This window comes from Vombatus ursinus, unplaced genomic scaffold (genome assembly GCF_900497805.2).
Source record: "Vombatus ursinus unplaced genomic scaffold, bare-nosed wombat genome assembly UNPS02014786.1, whole genome shotgun sequence".
NCBI classification, from domain to species: domain Eukaryota; kingdom Metazoa; phylum Chordata; class Mammalia; order Diprotodontia; family Vombatidae; genus Vombatus; species Vombatus ursinus.
The window spans coordinates 44,998,436-45,020,298 of record NW_020954564.1 but is presented as its reverse complement, the minus strand read 5'-3'; the positions used below and the strand labels follow the sequence as shown (position 1 = coordinate 45,020,298).

Here is a 21,863-nt window from a genome sequence, read left to right as displayed (position 1 = left end):
CCCTTTTCCCCTTTTTCTCCTTTTGAAGTGTATTTCTGTACCAAACAGTGTATACCTATATGCTTCCCTCCTTTGATCAGTTCAGATGAGAATGTAGTGCAAGTGTCAGCTGCTTCTCTCACTCCTGCTCCTCCTTGTTTGTATAATTGTCTGCTTACACAGTGGTAAGTGAGATAATTTTCCCTAGCCCTTCTTTACTCCTTCCCAAGTCGCCCTATTCTCTTTTCATTCTTTTAGAATCATCATGACATAACAGAACCAATCCTAGGCTGTATCTCCTTATATTCCTTTTATGATCCCTGGTGATGACATGGTTTTAAAGGGGACATAGGTCCCCATATTAAAATGTAAGCAGGTTATCCTTGTTTAGTCCTTTTTCTTTCTTTTTTTTAATTAATTATTTATTTATTTTTAGTTTTCAGCCTTCACTTCCATAAGATTTTGAGTGCCCTCCCCCCACCCCAAGATGGCATGCATTTTGAATACTCTTTCCCCTAATCTGCCCTCCCTTCTATCTCCCCCCTCCCCTTCTCTTATCCCATTCCCCTTCAGTTTTCCTGTAGGGCAGGATAGATTTCTATACCCCATTGCCTGTATATCTTATTTCCTAGTTGCATGTGAAAACAATTTTTAACATTTGTTTTTAAAAATTTGGGTTCCAAATTTTCTCTCTTCCTCCCGCCCCACCTCATTGAGAAGGCAAGCAACTCGATACTGGTTATAGATGTGTAGTCATGCAAAACACATCCATAGTCGTCATATTATGAAAAACTAAGTATATTTCCCTTAATCCTTTCCCACCCCCTATCTATTCTATTCTCTGTTTTGACACTGTCCCACCTTAGAAGTGTTTGCTTCTGATTACCCCCTTCCCCAGTCTGCCCTCCTCTCTATCATCCCCCTGCTCTCTTGTCCCCTTCCCCCCTATTTTCCTGTAGGGTAAGACAGATTTCCATACCCAATTGAGTGTGTATGTTATTCCCTCCTTAAGCCAAATCCATTGAGAATAAGATTCACTCATTCCCTTTCACCTTCCCCTGTTTCCCCTACACTGTAAAAGCCTTTTCTTGTCTGTTTTATGTGAGATAATTTACCCCATTCTATCTTTCCCTTTCTCTTTCTCCCAGTATAATGCTTTCTCACCCCTTAATTTTATTTTCCAGATATCACCCCTTCATCTTCAACTCACCCTGTGCCTTCTTTCTATCTATCTGTCTCTCTATCTATCTACATGTAATTTTTTTCTTCCAACTACTCTAATACTGACCAAGATCTCATGAGTTACAGATATCATCTTTCCATGCAGGAATGTAAACAGTTCAGCCTTAATAAGTCCCTTATGATTTCTCTTTCCTCTTTACTTCATGTTTCTCTTTTATTAATTTATTTTGATTTATTAATAATTACTTCCATATGCTTTTGAGTTTAAATTTTTTCTCCCCCTTTCTCCCTACCACCCTCCCCAAGACGGCGCACAATCTGATATAGGCTATACATTTACATTCATATTAAACATATTTTCACATTAGTGATGTTGTAAGTAGAAATTAAAACCAATAGGAGGAACCATCAGAAAGAGGAAACAAAACTCAACAGAAGAGAGAAAAAATAACAATTCGGCTTCCATAGTTCTTTCTTTGGGTGTGGATAGCATTTTCCATCACAAGGCCTCTGGAGATGTCTTAGATCCTTGTATTGCCAGGAAGGGTTAAGTTTATCAATATTAGTCATCACACAACATGGCTGTTATTGTGTACAATGTTCTCTTGGTTCTGCTCACTCCACTCAGCATCAGACCATACAGGTCTTTCCAGGTTTTTCTGAAGTCAGCCCGTTCATCATTTCTTATAGCACAATAGTATTCCATCACATTCATATACCACAGCTTTCTCAGCCATTCCCCAATTGGTGGGCATCCTCTCAATTTCCACTTCTTTGCCACCACAAAAAGAGCAGCTATACTTCATGTTTCTCTTAAGTCTTTGTATTTGAAAGTCAAATTTTCTGTTTAGCTCTGGTCTTTTCATCAAGAATGCTTGAAAGTCCTCTATTTCACTGAATGTCAGTTTTTTTCCCCCTGAAGGATTATACTCAGTTTTGCTGGGTAAGTGATTCTTGGATGTAATCTTATCTCTTTTGACCTCTGGACTATTATATTCCAAGCCTCTACAGAGGGTAAAATAGAAATTGAAAGAATCCACCAATCCCCTCCTGAAAGAGATCCCCAAAAGAAAACTCTTAGGAATGTTGCAGCCAAATTCCAGAGTTCCCAGGTCAAGGAGAAAATATTGCAAGCAGCCAGAAAGAAACAATTCAGGTATTGTGGAAACACAATCAGAGTAACACAAGTCCCCTGAGTAATGACTTTTATAAAGATACATACATATTCCTCCAACAATTCAGTGCTGGTCTGTAGAGGACTTCTATTGGCTTTGTACTATATAAAGGCCAGATGCAATTTTCCAATGCCAATTTTTTTATTTCATGAATTCAAGTTGGTTGACTGTGCGGTTGAAGTTAAGAGGCACAAACATACATATTCCAGTTAACAAATCATATAACTTCTTCAGTTTCCTTTTTCATCATTCACTTTGGGAGCAAATCATCAATGTTCATTCTTATCTTTTGTAGGACTGGCATATATTCAGCAATCAGGTATTATAGGATCCCTTCTTCTTCCCTTTTCCTTTTTTACCTCCCTCTCCTTGTTGAAGACTTTGGTCACCACCTCCTGTTTTTTGTGTCCTAGTTTTTAGTTTGGGTATCATTTCAGCTGCATACAACATTAATGACTTACTTTGTCTATTGGGATCGTCTTCCTTCAGCAGTGGTCTTCTTGTTATTTAAATATGCAGGATAAATGCAAATGAACCTGGCTTTGTCTGCCAGAGACTGATTTGTGTACGCCATCTCCCAAGGGACTCATGTTCCTTGAGTCCAGGTGGCGAGAAAATCTTGCTTACCCTGTGCTGATGCTGACTTCACGGTTGTCCCTTCCAGGGGACCATCACTCTCATTTTTCTTCCCAGTTTTTCTTCTATTTCTCTTACTTGCTTCTCAAAATCCTTTTTGAGCTCTTCCATGGCCTGGGACCAATTCATATTTTTTTTGGAGACTTTGGATATAGGAGCTTTGACTTTGTTGTCTTCTTCTGGTTGTATATTTTGATCTTCTTTGTTACCAAAGAAAGATTCTATGGTCTGACTTTTTTGTGCAATTTGCTCATGATCACAGCCAATTACTTGAGTTATAAACTCTTTGTTAAGGTAGAGGTCTGCTTTCAATGTGGAGAATGTACTGTCCCAAGCTTTGGGGTTTTGTGCAGCTGTTTTCAGAGCTACTTCTAGGGACCTGTAAATTTTCGGTTCTTGCAAGGTGGTATGATCAAGGGTGAAGTGTTCACTCCTTTCCTGGCCTGTGCTGTGGTCTATGAGTGACCACAAGCACTCTTTTCTGCCTTGAAACTGTGAGGAAGATTCCCTCACCATGCCAGTGCTCCTCCTTGTCCCAGGACCGCCACTGTGACCCAGATCCAAGCACGGGCAAAGCAAGAGAATCCTGCCTCAGCACCAGCAAAGAGATCCCTGCAATCGCCCTCTGATTAGCCACTTGATTTCCCCTCAGTCTGTGGGCCAGAAGCTCAGGAAGCAGCCGCCACCCTGAGGTTGCACTGGGTAATGAGGCTTGGACCAAGTTTTTGTCTCACTGAGGTCACAGACTTTTCCTACTGACCTTCTAAGTTGTCTTTGGCGTTCATGGGTTGAGAAGTCTGGAAACCGCCACAGCTGCCTGGGATTCAGTCCGCTGAGGCCTGTTTTGCCTAGCCCAAGCTGAACTGGGTTCCTTTCCCCACCTGGCGTGATAGACCTTTCTAATCAGCCATCCAGGTTGTTTTGGGCTGCAAATTTGTGGGTTCTGCTGCTTTAGAATTTGTTTAGAGCCATTTTTACAGGTATTTGGAGGGGTTTGGGGGAGAGCTCAAGCAAGTCACTGCTTTGACTCCACCATCTGGCTCTGCCCCCCCCCGTTTCTTTATTCACTTATGTTTACTGTTTTATGTTTCTCTTAACTCCTGTATTTAAACTTCAGAGTTTCTACATATATGTATATGTATATATGTGTGTGTATATATATGTATGTATGTGTATATATGTGTGTGTGTGTGTGTATCCCTGGTCTTTTCATCAGGGATCTTTGGAAATCCTGTGTTTGATTAAATATCCCATTTTTTTTCTTGTAGGATTATATTCAGTTTTGCTAGCTAAATAATTCTTGGTGGGTAAACCTATATGCTTTGCCTTCTTGATATCTTAGTACAAGCTCTCCATTTCTTTATAGTGGAAACTGCTAAATCATATGTGATTTTAACTGTGGTTCCTTGGTATTTGAATTGTTTCTTTCTGGCTACTTCCAGTATTTTCCCTTGACCTAGAAACTGGATATTGCCTGTGATGTTCCTGGGAGTTTTCATTTGAGGATTTCTTTAAAAAGGTGATTGGTGTATTCTTTCTATTTCAATTTTATCCTCTAGTTCTAAGACATCTGAAGTTTTCCTTTATAATTTCTTGTAACATGATGTCTAGACTATGCGTCTGTGTTCATGACATTTAAGTAGTCCATTGATTAACTTTGTTCTCAAACTGCTGTCAAGGTCAGTTATTTATTTATTTATTCATTTTTTACTGTGATACTTTACTCCTTTCCCTTTCTCTAAATCTTTTGTCTTTGAGTATTTCTTGATGTTTTATGGGGTCCTTGGCTATTTTTTGGCCTGTTGTAATTTTCAGGGAGTTTTGTTGCTTGGGCATGGTTTTTATACCTTTTATGACAAACTGTTGATTCCCTTTGCAATTCTTCATAGCTCTCAGTTCTTTTCTAATTTTTTTCTTCAAGAACTCTCATTTTGTTGATAAAAACTTTTAAAACTCTTTTTCACTCTTTATTTCTACCATCAATCCTAGTTGAATTTGTGCCAAAGCTGCGTTTTTCTTTGAGGTTTTACTTGTAAATATTTTGGAATCATTCTTTTCTGGGTTTATGTGTTGAGCTTCTCTGTCACCATAATAGCTTTTTATGGTTGGATTCTTTTTTGGTTTGCACATTCTTCCAGATTGCTTTCTGACTTTGGACTTGGTTACAATCAGAATTTCAGCACTTCTGTGGGGAATGTCTCTTGATACTTTCTTGGGTTAATGAGTGTTGTGTATTCCAGAATCACAGGTACAGATCAGGCTGGGGACCTGCAGTTGGGAGCTTTCAGTAATCCCAAAGGAGTCTGATTGCTCTCCCCTTGGTCTGAGTTTTGCATGTTTCCTAACCTGGGTTGGAATCTGAACCATAGTAGATGGCTGCTTGAATCAACTTCTGTCAGCCTACTAGAAGGCTCTACTCCTTTGGAGTGCCAGAATTTTTGAGTTCCTCTTTGGTCTGGTGTTCCTGCTCTGGTTATTCACCTGTTGGTTTTAAACTGTGTTTGTAGCTGGAACTTAGATTCTCCTCTGCTCTTAGGATCTGAGTCATACTACTGCTGTTGCTCGCTTTTCAACTTGCTTTTCTCTAGATATACTACTCAGAGTCAGCATTGCTTCACGCTCTGGACTGTGATCCCTGACCACATTTATTTTTCTGTCCTCCTTGGGTATGTGACGTAGAATTGGGTAGTGGTTGACAGACTTGTCATTTAGCACCTGCTCCCATCATAATTCCCTGGTGTGGGTCTGAAGTATTCTGGTATGGATCTGGAACCTCCTTGGTTGACAACCTCTTGCAGTGTTGGAGTGCTGTGCATTTGATACTCTCCTGGCCACATCCCTTCCCTAGTGTCTCCAAACCTCTATTTGTCTCCCTATGCTGACTTTGGCTGGAAAAAAAAGACTTACTGTGATCTTTTCTTGGATTTCATCATCAGGATTTAGTCTGTTGCATTTTCTAGATATGTTTAGATGGGTTTGGGGGAGAGCTTGCTCTACTGCTTCCTGCCACTCTATTTTCTTGACTCTTCCTCCCCTTCACTGCTTCTTGCTCTTTTATGAAGTGATCTTCCATCTTCCTCCCGTAGAAAATTTTGTGAATATCTGTCTTAAATTGTTGCTGCCCTTGGGTAATATAGCTTTTTGATATGGAGATCAAATATTTGCTACCTAAGATGATTTCCAGGTTCTAGGCCTCCTTAGTGTTGTGATTGATTTACAATGGTTAAATTTTCTTAGGAAATGGTGATAGTTTGTGTTGAGTTTATCCCTTTCCCATGTTTCTGTATCAATAAATAGTATGTTTAAATACGTCTGGAGTCATTTAAATTGTAGGTTTTTGCATCCTGCTACTATCAGGACTGAGAGTTATTTAAAATGTGGAGTCTAGTGTAAGCTGTTGGTCCGAGCCTAATATCTGCCAGACTGCTTTCCAGTTTTCTCAGCAGTTTTTATTAAATAGAGTTTTTCTCTAACCAACTTATGTTTTTCATTTTATTAAACACTGTTATTGAATTCCCTTGTTTCTGATTCTCTCAAGTCTAGTCTGTTCTTTTATCTGCTTCTCTTATTTTTTAATCAATACCAGATAGTTTTGATTTGACTGCTATTTTATAATATAGTTTGGAGTCAGAAATGCTAGTCCTCCTTCCTTCCTACCTTTTTTCATAATTTCCCTTAATATTCTAAATCTTTCAGTTTTCAAGATGAATTTTGTTATTATTCATAAGCATTAAATGCCTGCTATGTGCCAGACACTATGGTACATGCTGGGGATTCCAAGAAAGAGCCATCCATTCCTCCCCCCCCAAAAAGACCTTTTGTCAAGGAGCTCACAGTCTAATGATGGTGACAACATGCGAACAACTATGTACAAATACTCTCTATACACATTAAACTGGAGGTGATTGAAGGCAGAGTTTTAGTTGAGATTTGAAGAAATCCAAGAGGCCTAGATGAATGGGAGAATGTACAAGAGATGTAACTGATTGGTTATTGAAGGGTGAGATAAAAAGTGAGGAGTCAAGGATTGTGAGTCTAAGTGATTGGGAGGATAGTGGTACCTTTTGTAGTAATATGGAAGTTAATAAGAGGGGAGTAAGATAAGAGAATGATTTTGGTTTCAGATATGTTGAGTTTGAGATGTTCAATATGCAATTGGAGATATGAGACTGGAGGTCAAGAAAGAGGTATTAGGATTGGATAAATAGATTTTGAGTATCATTAGCTTGGAGATGATAGTTGAAACCATGATAGTTGATGAAATCAGCAAGTGAAATAACATAGAAGGAAAAGGAAAGAGAGTGCCCAGGACATGGCCTTATGGTACACACCATGGTTAATGGGCGTGACCTGGATGATATCAGCAAAGGAGACTGAAAAGAAATTGTCAGATAGGTAGAAGGAGAATCAGGAGAGAGTAGTGTCATGAAAATCTGGAGAGAAGAGAGTATTAAGGAGACTAAGGTGATCTTTAATGTCAAAGGCTGCAGAGAGGTCAGAAAGGATAATAATTGAGAAAATGTCGTTAGATTTGGCAATTAAGAGATTGTTAGTAACTTTGGAGAGAGAAGTTTTGGTTGAATGATGTAAGCCAGGTTGTAGAGAGTTAAGAGACTGAAAAAGACTGAAAAGAAACTTTAGACAGGTTTCTTAAGGAGTTTAACCACAAAAGGGATGAGAGATATGGGATGATAACTAGTGAGGGCTTTTTGAGGGTGGAGGAGATACAGGCGTGTTTGCAGGCAGTAGGGAAGTAGCTAGTAGATTGGAAGAGACTGAGACTGCTTATCAGTAGGAGAGTGGGGATGGTAGAGAGGGTGATGATACATTGGAGAAGATGGGATGAAATGGGATCATATGTGCATGTTGAGTGGTTTACACCAGGAGAAAATCCACCTCCTTTTGTGAGACAGGTGAAGGAGGAGATAATAGTGGCAAAAGGCATCTGATGTGAGATGAGAAGAGAGAGCTCTTGGTAAATGAACTCAATATTTTCAATGAAATATTAGGCACACTTCTTTTCCTCGGTCTTTATCTTTGAATAGGTGTTTCTCCGTTTTCTGGAACGTGTTCCCTTCTTATATTTGCCTCTTAAAATCCCCAGCTTCTTCCTTCAATAGATAACTCAAGTGCCATCTCTTACATGAGACCTTTCCTAGTCTTTCTCAGTTACTATTGCTTGCTTCCTCTTGGAATTATTTTCTATATATACATGCACACTTTTATTTTCGAGGCATTGTGGCTCAGTGTGTAGAGACCTGGCTTTAGAGTTAGGATGACCGTGGTTCCAGTCCTACTTCTTATAACCTACTACTTCTGTGACCCTAGTTGAGTCACATAATCTCTCATGCTCTCTAGGCAGTGTACTAAAGACTATATGTTCTAACAACTAGTTGCTTCTCTTTGTTGGCAGGAGTTTTCTTATCTGGAGTTCCTTACAACAGTGGAGTCACAAGTCTTGCTCAAGAGAAAAAAAAATAATGAGTTATATAACACAGTGCCCTTCCAAGATAATTTAAATATTTATTGAATTGAATAGAATCATGAACATAACATCAATTTAAAATATCCATTAAGAGTACTTTTTTTTTAAGAAAATTAATTTGACTGAAAATTTAAATTTACCAAAAAGATCACTTAGGTCTTTGGGAAGTGATTTAGATGATTAGTTACATTTAAAAAAAATTCTTTGTTTTTACTAAAGCGTTTGCTTCTTTTCTCCATAAAGTTGTACTTTGAAAATGACCATTGGTATTAGAAGGCTGTGCCAGATCCTACTCAACGTCAAAAGATTTCCATTCAGTGTAGGCCTAGTAAGGAATGGTGTGTATATTAGGGACCAGACCAGTCTCACAGGGAAGTGTCATCACCAGATTCCATCTCCTCTCCAACTAATGAACACTGGCCAGCTCATAAGACTTGAAGGGTTGGTATATATAAGTATCCATTTCTTTTAAAAACAGAAGTATTCCTCGTATATTTAGTAATATTGATAATACCTTCTATTTTCATAGTGCTTTAAGTTTTATAGTGATTTATTGTGTGTGTGTGTGTGTGTGTGTGTGTGTGTGTGTGTAAGTAAAGACTGGGTTTTCCCATCTCACTTAGGGTAGAAGTTCAATAGCCACTCATGGGCCTGATGTCCTCCTAACGAGGCACATAAGCTTAGACTTTTTTTTTTCCTCTGAACTGAGCCTGTTTTCCCGTCTTTAGGCAGCCAGGTGAACCCTTGTCCTTAGCATCTCCCCATATTGGTGCTGGACTTGGTATGGATACCACGTTTGCTTTTTTTCTGCTGCAGTTCAGAACTCCTGAGTTCAAGTGATCTGCTACCTCGGCTCTCCTATTAGCAGAGATTACAGGTGTATGCCACTATTTTATGGGCTACCAAGTCCTTTTCTCAAACATTCTTTTTTGCAGGGTAGGCTTAGGTTAAAATGAGAGTTGCCTGTGGTTACATAAACTTGTAAATGAGCTCAAATTTGAGTTCGTATACCCATTTTGCTACTTAATACCTGGATAGCCTTGGGCAAGTCATTTCTCTCTGGGTTTCAATTTCTTCTTAAAAATGAAGGGATTAAACTAAATAATTCTTAAGGTCTCTTCCAATATGAAAACCTATGATCCTATGATAAATTGCTAGGTATACAGTCCTTTTTAGAGGTAAAATTTCCATATTTTTTCTTCAGTCTATTTCTGTTACCAATTTGCTTGATTTTCTAAATATTTAACTTTGTCTCAATTTTATGTCTGTTATTTAAAAGGTTGTTTCTGAAAGGGTGGAATTATAATATTCCTACTTGTGCTGAAAGTACTGAGCTCCAGAAAGCAACTTGTCTTTTCTGACCCAAATACACTATTTCCGACTATGGTAGATGGTGCCAGAGAGTAGAGTATGTTGGCATAGCCCCAGAAATAAAATTATTATATTACAGAAAGACTTAGTGTATTTTTTTCTAGTGGTATGCTATAGTGCAGTAGGAAAAACATTTCTTTGCGCTTCAGCTTCACGAATTGAAGGCATATTTTAAAGCTATAGGTTTTCATTTTGCTAAAATGAGAAAACAAGCATTTCTGAAGTTTTAGTAACAGAATTGGGGTATTTTAGCTTCTTTTTCTACCCCCCTCCCAACTCTAGTGCTGTCACACAACAAGATTACAAGCCAAACTCATCTCACAAACTTAATTAAGAAATACCATCTTGTCCATTCTGTCTCCAAATTTTAATTTCCCTTCACATAGTTCCTCAGTTCTGTGGAATAGCAACAGATGGTCTTTTGATAATAAAAGGTGCTGTTTAAAGACTGTTTGATACCCAGTTTTGTGTCTCAGAAGACATAGTACAATTGGATACTTAAACTTTTTTGGGGCATATTTAAGCCTTTCCTCTTTCATATAATTGTTATAAGATCACTTGATAGACAAAACTTGATAGACATTCAGGAACAGGAATACCTAAATCAGCCTTAACAATAAAACATAGTGACTTTGAAGGGTACAAGTTAGGTGCTGTTTTCCATTCCTTTTTTTTTTTTTCTTTTCCCCGGTGGGTTTATATTACCACATCAATGCAAATAAAATCACTGTAAAGAGGCAGCAAAACTCTGGTCAAATACAACAGTCATTACGCATTTCTTATTTATGTTAATTTTTTTGGGGGGGATAAGTACTTTCTAGGGTATTTATTTGGAGTGTTTTTTGGGGAAGTAGCTATTTAGTCTAAACTATGTCAGTAAATTAAAATTATTAAAGGATATGCCTTTTCATCAGTGAAGGGAACTTCTAGTGATAGGGGCTTCCTGTACCAACAGATCAAATCAAAACTCATTTCTGACTTAGTAGATTTGTCCTAGGTCTCAAGACACAGAGTTGAGACACAATGACTTGCCTAGGTTCAAACAGGTAGTAAGTGTCAGAGGTGGGATTTATGACTAGGTCTTCCTCAGTCTGAGCCCAGTGCTCTATCCACTAGGTCATTTTGCTTCCATTGCAATAGATTAAATATTAAAACAAACAAAAAATTCAAGTTGGTCTCTTACTATAGGATTTAAAATCTGAAGGTGCCCTAGAAATTATCTACTCCAATCTCATTTTACAGATTTGGAAACTGACCTAGAGAAGTGAGGTGACTTGCCCAATGTACTAAGAAACTGAGCTAGGATTTGAAAGGGTGGGAACTTTAGTGAAAGTTTGTTATTGTTAACTATATTGTCTTCATTATCATCAGAGTACTAATTGAAACAGCTTTCATTTATTAGAACCTTTTGTAGTCACTAAACTTATGTAGTGTTCATGGAAACATAATAATTCAGGTGAATTTGCTGAACTCAGAAAATTTGAGTAGTGACATCAGTAATTTTGCATGTAGGTCATAGTTGGATTATCAGTTGGACACAGTTATGCATATATATTTGGCATATAAGTTGTATTTCTTACCTAGATCCACTGAAAAAAGGAGGGGTGGGACTTTCTTTGGAGGACAGAGCAGCTATTTCTGTTGGTTGAGTTGTCAGTATTCATCTAATGAATATCTTTTCAATGGAGAGGTATTTAAATAGAAGGGAAACAATTTTCCCTTGTGTTTTGAGTTAGGTGATAAACAGTTTTAATTACTCCCTTTGCTACCTCTGTGGCTGAAAGACCTGTTGTACTTTGGTGTTAACTCTCTAGGCTTGCTTTGTTTGGAAACTGCATGGATTATAGATAACGATTTCAGAATTGTTTCGCTGATGCTATACATGTTCACATATTTTTCTGAACTGTAGAATACATTGGTTCCTGCAGAGGTTGTGCAAAATAGATATAGAACAGTGGTGTTGGGAGCTTATGGGAAGTTAAACATATTCTTAGAGATTTATGCAAATCTAGGTCTTAGAACTGTAAAAGTACCTTCAATTTGGTTCATTGTCTGAAAACTGGGCCTTTGCCATTTTATAGATGAGAACACTGATGCCAAAATATATAAATTGACTTATCCATTGTTAGTTTGTTATAAATACGTGAATCTGGAGAAAGGATTGCTTTGGTGCAATGGGAAGAATCCTGAACTTGGAGGCAGAGGACTGAATCATTGTTCTATCCCTGACTAGCTCTTGGGAAAATCAGTCCAATTCTCTGAGTCTTAGTTTTCTCATTTGGAAAATGGGGATAATAATCTCTGCACTGCCTACTTCTTATGACTATATGAGAAAATAACTTTGTAAAGTTTGATAGAAATAAATTCAAATGATTTTTGAGTTTATTTTTAACAAATAAATTTCTATTCAAATGAATTCACCTAACATTTAGGCATCTATTGTGTATAAGGCAGTGGGGACATAATTTTTTTTTTTTTTTTAGGCAATTGGGGTTAAGTGACTTGCCCAGGGTCACACAGCTAGTAAGTGTCAAGTGTTTGGTCTGAGGCTGGATTTGAACTCAGGTACTCCTGACTTCAGGACCGGTGCTCTATCCACTGTGCCACCTAGCTGCCACCATAATTTTTTAAAAAAGAATTCTTACTCTCAAGGAATTACTTTGGAAGTTGGAGGAGGAAGATAAGATATGTATACAAGTGGTATAATACAAAGTAGGTCAGGATGTGGGGGTGTAAAACGGAAGGCAGGTCAGGCAAAGTATTCTAGGAAAATGTGAGGAAGGCAATTATATAGTTGTAAGACAATTCTCTTCTGAGATTTCTTTTTGGTAAAATGGGAATAATATACTCCCTACCTCCACAAGTTGATTGTGAGATAAGCATTATAGAAGGTTGTCTAAGCACTTAATGAAATGCATGCTTCTGTTATTATTATTACCTTTTCAGGTTTAAATATCTTAACCACATTTACCCATATTATGTGATTCTGAAGCTTACATTGTCTATGACTACATCAGCTTCTTAAAAAACAAAACAAAAAGAACCCACGATGATTTTCTTCCTGAAAACTTTTTGCCTTTTAATTGATGGCATAATATTGAGTTAGTTAGTATGAGTTGCATACTTTAAAACATTCTACAAATATGAGTAGATGGTTACTTGATAGTAATTACAACTTCACGTTTTAAAAAGATTTTTTTTTTTCCTGTTCCGCTTTCAGGTGTTTTCCAGAGAGCAGTTCTTGGGCCATCTTTGCCACATTAACTCAATCTGTCAGGAGACTGAAAGGCTTATGAGGAGGTTCTGTCTCACAAAACAGTGTCTATTGAAGACAACAAGGAAGAGGGAAAAAGAACGGAAAAAAAGAAGCTAAAACATTTTAGCAAACCATGGTAGGTAATTCCCACTAATTCTCTTGATCTTAGTCAAAGTATTCTTTTAACTCGATATTGGAAAAGTTAACATTAGAAAAAGGTGTTAGGTGTTAATTTTTTGGCTCTAATGCTAGGACAAAGATGGCACTGAGCTGCTATTTAAGCAAAGCAGATGAGGTATGATTTATTATAGAGTCCTTTAAACCACAAAATGGAGCCCTGTGAGCCTGCAGGCCATGAATTATTAAATTCAAATGAGAGAATGTTCATAAATAATGTTTTCTAATAAAACTGGCAAACTAAATGACCTTGAACTGTAGTTTAAATGAATCACTTCCAGACTTCTACTTCAAGGTCAATTATTTTTTCCTCTTTAAAACATACACCTCCCCTGATATTTTCATCATGTCGTGGAGAAGTCCCTGGGCACAAAGATTCTGCCCGTGGAGCATAAACTGAAAAGTTTCAAACATTGCCCTTACAGTAGACAATGTGTTTATTGTCTGAGCACCATGAACAAGTTTCTTTCCCTCCCTGGGCCTCAGTTGTATCCTTTGCCAGTGAGAAGGGATGGATGATTTCTGTAGTTTCTCCTGCTCTCACATCTTATCACCTGTCACAGCTAAATGGAGGGAGGCTCAGCATCTGGAGACTTGGTACTAGGGCGGGGCAGAGGGTGGGAGTGGGGGAGAGGAGGGGAGTAAGGGCAGATGAGTAGCTCCTTTATATTAGAGGTGCGGAAGAGCTGGATACTATGTGCACATGGATACAATCACTGATACTTGACATATTGAAGTGAATACTAATTTGTAACTGTACTATGATACCTCTGTCCTTTATTATCTGAGCCACACCTTTTTTCAATATGCAAAATTATCAGGTATGTAAATTGTCCAAGAAAGAGGATGATTTCAATGTTACTTAGTCTTGTTTCAGACTGACTTCATGAACTTTTGTCAAGTCATTTAACCTCTCTGTGACCCAGATTCTGCATTTATAAAATGTGGTCAGTTGTTTTACTTGTCTCTCTCTGGGGAATATTAGTTAAACCTGTTTTGTAAATACACTTCTTGTAAGTCAACTATGAATGAGAGACTTTAAGATGTTTTAATCCTTGGAAAAAACACAAAGATCATATTAATCAATGTACTAGAATATATTGATTAGAGGCAGCATGGTGGTTTATTGGAACATCTATTGTAATTTGAACCTAGACTTTATTTTAGCCTTGTGACCCTGGAAAAATCACTTCACCTCTTTGCAGAGCTATAATTTTTCTCATCTGATAAATGGGGATAGTGCAGCCTGCTTCCCCCCAAGATTGCTTTGTAAAGTACCAGTTGTTATTAATTCTACTGTTATTGTAGTGCAGTAATAGCATTATAATATTTAACTATTATAAATTGTAACTTATAATGATCATAATGAGTTGCAGTGTGGTAGAGAGTAAAGTACTTTGAGGTTTGAATCATGAGTTCTTAGGTATATTCTCTTATCCAGCACTTAGTTGCTTGTGACCCTGGACAAGTCATTTTATCTCTGGGTGATGTTGTTTCTCCATCTGTCAAAATGGCCTTGATAATGCTTATATTTACAGGATTGTGGTAAGGAAAGTTCATTGCATACTTTAAACATTCTACAAATGTGAGTAGATGATATTCTTTAATGCTTCGTAGATCACTCATTTTGTTAGTATGGGTTCTTCTGATGGTGATTGTAGGCCTCTTACACTTTTTTAGACTAAACTACTCTAGCCAAAAAAATTATCACCAGTGACCAAAATTTTGGTGATAAGTTGCTCCAGATTAGCTGGTCTGGTCTTAAGATGACAAATACTCCATCCAGTTGATCCATATGCAAGTCTTCTAGCTTGAGAGAATATCATACTAGAAATTCTTTTTAGAACTCCATTGTTATAGAATTCCCCTCATCCTAACCCTACTCCCCCTACTCACCGATGGTAAGTAGTTAAGTAGTTGAAATTTTTTGAAATGGCTTTCAGACCACAGAGCTTGAGAGCTTGAGATCCTCCTGTAAGTTACTCTATGAGCTCTAAGACCAATATAAAATGGACTGCCATTATTCCTTCTCAGCAGCCATGACAGTGATATTATAACTCTTTTGTAACTTTTTGAAAAATTAAAAAGATAAATGGAAATGCCTTTAAACTCTCTCTCTCACCCTGGAAAACCTTATATTTTCTATAATTTTATTGACACCTTTGGTTTTAAAAAGATTTACATTACATTACATTGGTACCTCTTCTTCCCCAGAGAACCATCAGATTACACAGCGTCGAGTTTTTGTTGTCATTACTATTATTGTTTTAACACTTGTTTTTACTTTTCTGGTTTTGCTTGCTTAAATCACTCACTCTCTCTCACCTTCCCCCTCTTCCCCTCCACTGTTAAAGCTTTTTCTTGCCTTTTTTATGTGAGATAATTTACCCCATTCTACCTCTCCCTTTCTCCTCCCAGTACATTCCTCTCTCACCCCTTAATTTTATTTTTTAGATATAATCCCTTCATATTCAACTCACTCTGTGCCCTCTGTCTATCTGTCTGTCTATCTATGTATCTATCTATCTCTGTGTGTGTGTGTATAAATATAAATATATATATATATATATATATTTTCCCTCCAGTTACCTTAATAATGAGAAAGGTCTCAGGTTACACATATCATCTTTCCATGTAGAAATGTAAATACTTCAACTCTAACAAGTTCCTTATGATTTCTCTTTCCTGTTTACCTTTTCATGCTTCTCTTGAGTCTTGTATTTGAAAGTCAGTTTTTCTGTTTTGCTCTGGCTTCCCAAGAATGCCTTAAATTTCTCTGCATCATTGAATGTCAATTTTTACTTCTCATTGATTGCCCAGTTTTGCTGGGTAGGTGAGCTAGGTTTTAATCCTAGCTCCTTTGACCTCTGATCAGAGCCCTCAGATCCCTTAATGTAGAAACTGCTAAATCTTGTGTTATCCTGATTGTGTTTCCACAACACTTGAATTGTTTCTTTCTGACTGCTTGCGGTATTTTCTCCTTGATCTAGGAACTCTGGAATGTGGCTATAATATTCCTGGGAGTTTTCCTTTTGGGATCTCTTTCAGGAGGTGGTCAGTGGATTCTTTCAATTTCTATTTTACCCTCCGATTCTAGAATATCATGGCAGTTTTCCTTGATAATTTCTTGAAAGATGATGTCTAGGCTCTTTTTTTTTTCGTTCTCCAATATCCTTTAAGATAATATTTAATACTGTTATTATTATTTACTTTAGTGGCTCATTGAATTTAACAACAAACATTTATTAAGGAACTCCTGTGTGCAGAGATTTATGCTAGGTGCTAAGGGAGAGAATTTGGTACTCAAAATTTAAGTTAGCAGGTATAAAACCTTTCTTCTTAAAGGGAATGAAATCAATGAGGCACTGAAGGAGAAAGGAAAAGCTGTATGAGAAAATACATTAAGTTTCCTCTTTCCTTTGCCCTTGAAGAGATTTCTGGTCTACCATTCCACTCCGTTCTTGCAGCTAAGAGCATAGAAGCATCCTGTCCCACCAACAAGAGGCCTCAGCCACTTTGTTGTTTGCCACTGTTGCCACTGGTACTGAGTCTCTATGTGTCAAAGGAAGAGCTGGGACAGATCTGAGAAAACAATATTGGCTGAGACAGAGGCCTGCAGTGAAGATGCAACCAAGTAGGCTTGTTTTGATCATGGTTTTCAGGTAGTCCAATAATTTTTAAATTCTTTCTCCTGGATCTATTTTCCAGGTTAGTTATTTTTCCAATGAGATATTTCAAATTGTCTTCAATTTTTTCATTCTTCCTCTTTTACAATTTCTTGCATTTCTCTTAGAGTCATTAGCTTTAATTTGCTGCATTCTAATTTTTAAGGAAATATTTTCTTCAGTGAGCTTTTGGACCTCCTTTTCCATTTAGGCAATTTTGCTCTTTAAGGCCTTCTTCTCCTCATTGGCTTTTTGGACCTCTTTTGCCATTTGGGTTAGGCTATTTTTTTAAGGTGTTATTTTGTTCAATATTTTTTTGAGACTTCTTTAGCAAGCTGTTGACTTGTTTTTTATGATTTTCTTGCATCACCTTCATTTCTCTTCCCAATTTTTCCAGCACTTCTCTTACATGATTTTCAAAATCCTTTTTGAGTTCTTCCATGGCCTGACACCAATTCCTATTTTTTTCTTGGAGGCTTTGGATGTAGGAGCTTTGACTTTGCTGTCTTCTTCTGATATGTTTTGATTTTCTTTGTCAATAAAGTAAGATTCTATAGTCTGAGATTTTTTCCACAGTTTGCTCATGATCCCAGCTGAGTTATAAACTCTTTGTTAAAGTAGGGCTCTGCTTCCTGTGTGGAGGGCATATTATCTGAAGCTTCAGGGGCTTTTTGCAGCTGTTTTCGGAGATAATTCTAGGGATCTGAAAGTTTTCAGTTCTTCCACGGTGGTATGATTTAAGGAGAGGTGTTTACTTCCCTCCTGGCCTGTGTTTTGGTCTGTGAGTGACCACAAGCACTCTTTTCTGCCCAGGAACTGTGAGGAGGGTTCGGTCTTTACTGCTTCCACACGCTCAGCTATGCCAGTGCTCCTCCTTGCCCCAGGACTGTGACCCAGGTCCAAGTATGGGCAAACAACAGAATCCTTCCTCAGTGCCAACAAAGAGATTCCTGTTAATCTCCTCCTTAGTTGTTAAATCTCCTTACCTTCTGTGTGCTGAGATCTCCAGAAGATGCTGCCACCCTGGGGCTGTGCTGGGCCTGGACTGCGTTCTTCTGTCATCCAGTTCTGACAGACCTTTCCTATTGACCTTGTATGTTGTCTTTGGCATTTGTGGGTTGAGAAGTCTGGAAATCACCACAGTTGCCAGTGATTCAGTCCCCTGAGGCCTGCTCCAGGTTTGCTGGGGCCCAATCTGTGCCTGTGTGGCTGGACTGAGTTCCTCTACCAGCCCAGTGTAACAGACCTTTCCCATCAACCATCCAGGTTATCTTGGGCTTGAAATTTGTTTCACTCTGTCTTTTTGTTGGTTTTGCTGTTCTAAAATTTGTTTAGAGTTATTTTTTACATGTATTTGGAGAGGTTTGGGGGAGAGCTGAAACGAATCCCTGCTTTTACTCTGCCATCTTGGCCTCACCCTAGAGGCAATTTTAAAATGACATTTGGTGTTGTCTACTCTTTGTAAGCCATAAAGGAGTATAGTAATGGGAGCTACTGTTATTATTATCTCAAACTAGTAACATTTTTCCCCTTACTTTTCTAACAGAGATCTATTAGATCTTTTGCTAATGATGATCGCCATGTTATGGTGAAACATTCAACAATTTATCCATCTCCAGAAGAACTTGAAGCTGTCCAGAACATGGTATCCACTGTGGAATGTGCTCTTAAACATGTCTCAGATTGGATGGATGAGATGAGTAAATCTGGGAAAACAGAGGGAGATGTAGATGTGAAAAAGGATGATGCTGGAGAAAACTCTGCCAAGTGAGTGAACCGACTTTATAATGCTTTACTATGCAATATGTTTCTTGATATATCTGAGCATAACTAGGAAGTAAATTGGTATGGAAGTTGGTCAGTCAACTAGCATTTATTAAGTGATTTTCTGACGGGTGAATACTTTGAATTTAGAAAGAAAAAAATTAATGGTTAGTGGACTCTAGAAAGAAGACCTAAAACTGCTTCTCATTTCTATACTTCTTGAAGGTTTATAAAGTTTATTCCTTAATGACAATTCTGTGATGTAGACTTCACTGTCCCATTGGTAGCTAGGACACCAAACTGAATAATCTCTTCATTCTTTAAGGCTATCTTTTTAGTAGAAAGCACCACCCAATTTTTTTCCTTTCATTTATTTGAAATAACTAGTAGCTTTCCTTGGGGAGAGGATTATGGGTACTGTATTATAATAAGTCATTTAAAATCTCAGAGTCAACATTGCATGAAAATAAATTTAAAATGTAGGTGATTTTGGTGTGGATAGCACACTAAAATGGAAGGCGAGAACTAGGAGCTGTTTCTTTCGTTTACATTACCTTTGCTTCTGAATATATCTTTTTCCCCAACCCTTACCCAGCCAGCTTTCCTTTTTCAAACAAAAAACTGAAAAGCACCCCTTTCCCCCCCAAAAAAAAGAGAAGGAAAAAGAAAAGAAAGTAGCTCAGCAAAACTAACCAACATTTCAATTGAATCTGAAAGTATATGTCATGCTTTCTTTTCTAAGGGGGCAGTAATATTTCATTATTTTCTTGTACTGCAGTTTGTTTAGCCATTCCTCAATTGTTTTTAGCTTTTTTGTTATCAGAAAAAGTACTGCTACAAATATTTTGGTGTATATGAGATCTTAATTTTTGTCTTTGACTTTCTAGCAGTGAAATTTCTGGGTATTATGCTATGGATATGTATTTCTTAGTTACTTCTTAGAATAATTCCACATTTCTTTTCAGAATCATTGGACCAATTAAAATTCTTCTCCATATTTGAGAATAGATTATTTTTATTGCCTTTTATGGTAACAGCATTTTATGCCTTAAGGTCCCTTTCTGCCAAAGTAGAATATTTCTTTACTTGATGGTCTTATTCTTGGGAAATATACACTGTATTTGGTGATGTCTTAGAATCACAGATACGGATGGGCTTCAGGAGTCTTATTGTCCACCCCATATGATAAATTCCTTTTGCAACATTCCTAACAAGTGATCATCCAGCCTTTGTTTGAAGAGTTCCAGTTATGGAAGAACTGCATCTCTGGAGGCAGCCCATTCCATTTTAGGACAGCTTTAAAAGTTTGTAAGGCTTGAAGTGTAAGTGGCTAAAATACGTAATATAGAATGTTAGATATGGATCGGATTTTAGAATGTATAATGTTAGAACTGGAAGGGACCTTAGTCTTGTTTCTTAGTCCCTTGGCAGTAGTCCAGTACCCTTCTAATATAGATAAAATATATAATGGCTTTTAAAAATGATACTGGTGAATTTGGGACTTGTGTGAGGTCTCAGTGGGGTCATTCAATAACCTCTTTTTATTTCCCTGAGTTTATATGTATGTTGAAATAGTTCTGCTTCCAAATTTAGAGTGTACTTAGGCAAGTGCCTGGCTTTTCTTAACAAGTCTTATCTTGGAAGATGTTTTTACACAGAACTGGGAGACCCTGGAAAAGCTTTCCAGGTGACTATTGTTTAACTTGGTGAGGTCACTGTGTTTTAAAGGTTTTTAAAGGTTTATAGACCTTAGACTTAACTTTGAGTTTTATAACAGAATTGGACATGTGAATAAAGTCAGTTCTTGACTGAGCACATATGAATAATGCAATTTGTGGAGTAATCCCTGTGAATATTTGAACCCAGGCTGATGGCGTCTCTCCCTACCATTCTTACTGGAGATCAGAAATGATAATCTAGGAAGGGCCGCAAATTGGAATTTGTTAGAGTTAGCTCTGGAACTAGCAAAGGTACAGAACCATGAGTTAATGTCTCTGGGTCTCGATTTCCACATATATCAAGGTAGACGAGCATTCCTTCAGATGCTACCTATTTCTTCCATGAAGCATTTCTTGAGCTGTGCAATCAAAAATAATCTTCCTCTTCTTTCTTCCTGAATAACTTTTTATACTTTTCAAGCATTTCTTATTCTTCATTTTGTATTATCATCTGTGTATATGTTACATCTCTCTACTTGAGTGTGAATTTCAACAGGACAGGGAATTTAGCTTTAGTTACTGACATTGGGAAATTTTGAATCACCTTCAGTTCTTCTTGCTGTTATCTACATCTACTCATTCACTGAGTTCTTCAGGTCTTTTTTTTTTTTTTTTGGTGAGGCAATTTTTTGCCCAGGGTCACACAGCTAGTAAGCAGATCTTTTCTTTAAAATGATGCATTTTGCTTCTTACATTTATCTCTTACCAGTGTCATTAGCCTTTGAATCATCAACATTTCACAGGAGCCTTGTAAGTGTTCTCTCTGGTCCTTTCAGTTTATCCTACATGTTGCTGGCAGAATAACATTAGAAGCTTTGATCATTCCCCTAATCATCACTTTTCCCCCATTCTACCTGCATTGTACATGGAATCAAGTTTACATTCTTAGTTTAGCATTCAACCATTCCACACTCTTCCCAGAGTCTTACTTTTCAACCTGTATCTCCTAGGATCATGGGTTTAGTGTTAGAAGAGATAATCAGAGTTCAACTCTTTGTAGAGGAGGAAACTGAGATACAGAGAAGGGAAATGATTTGGTTAAGATCATAAAGTAAGAACCAGAACAGGGATTCACACCCACATTCTGAGACTTGAAATCTAATGAATTTTCTACTGTAGATCACTGCTTCTGCTTGCCATTGTCTGCCTGGGCCTGGTTGACCTATATTACTTTTTTTTTTTTTGCCACAGCCCCCCTTGGAATACTTTTTTCACTTAAATGAGTCCAATCTCTTCTCCTTTAGGAGACTTTCCTCCATAGTTTTTACCCACGTTGATGACATTCTTTTAAACTTTTACAGCTATTGATTTTTGTGTCATGTGGATACTTTATCATATCCTGTTTTAACATTGATTTATATGTGTTTCAACTGTGAATGAAGCTCATATTCCTATAGCACTGTTAAAGAATTTTTCACAATAGATATGTAGTGCAAGTACTATCCTTTTTTTATA

General features: G+C 37.5%; 1 protein-coding gene across 3 annotated transcripts in view; it reads left to right on the top strand.

Annotated features, from left to right (window-relative positions):
* LOC114047032 (spermatid perinuclear RNA-binding protein) overlaps positions 1-21,863 on the top strand; it is a 136,988-nt gene that overhangs the window by 61,425 nt on the left and 53,700 nt on the right. For all 3 annotated transcript variants that reach the window (XM_027867693.1, XM_027867692.1, XM_027867694.1), the window contains exons 2-3: positions 13,049-13,220; positions 18,473-18,693. In XM_027867693.1, the coding sequence (XP_027723494.1) occupies positions 13,218-13,220; positions 18,473-18,693 (224 nt within the window). In that variant the 5' untranslated portion in view covers positions 13,049-13,217. The remainder of the gene's footprint in view (positions 1-13,048; positions 13,221-18,472; positions 18,694-21,863) is intronic.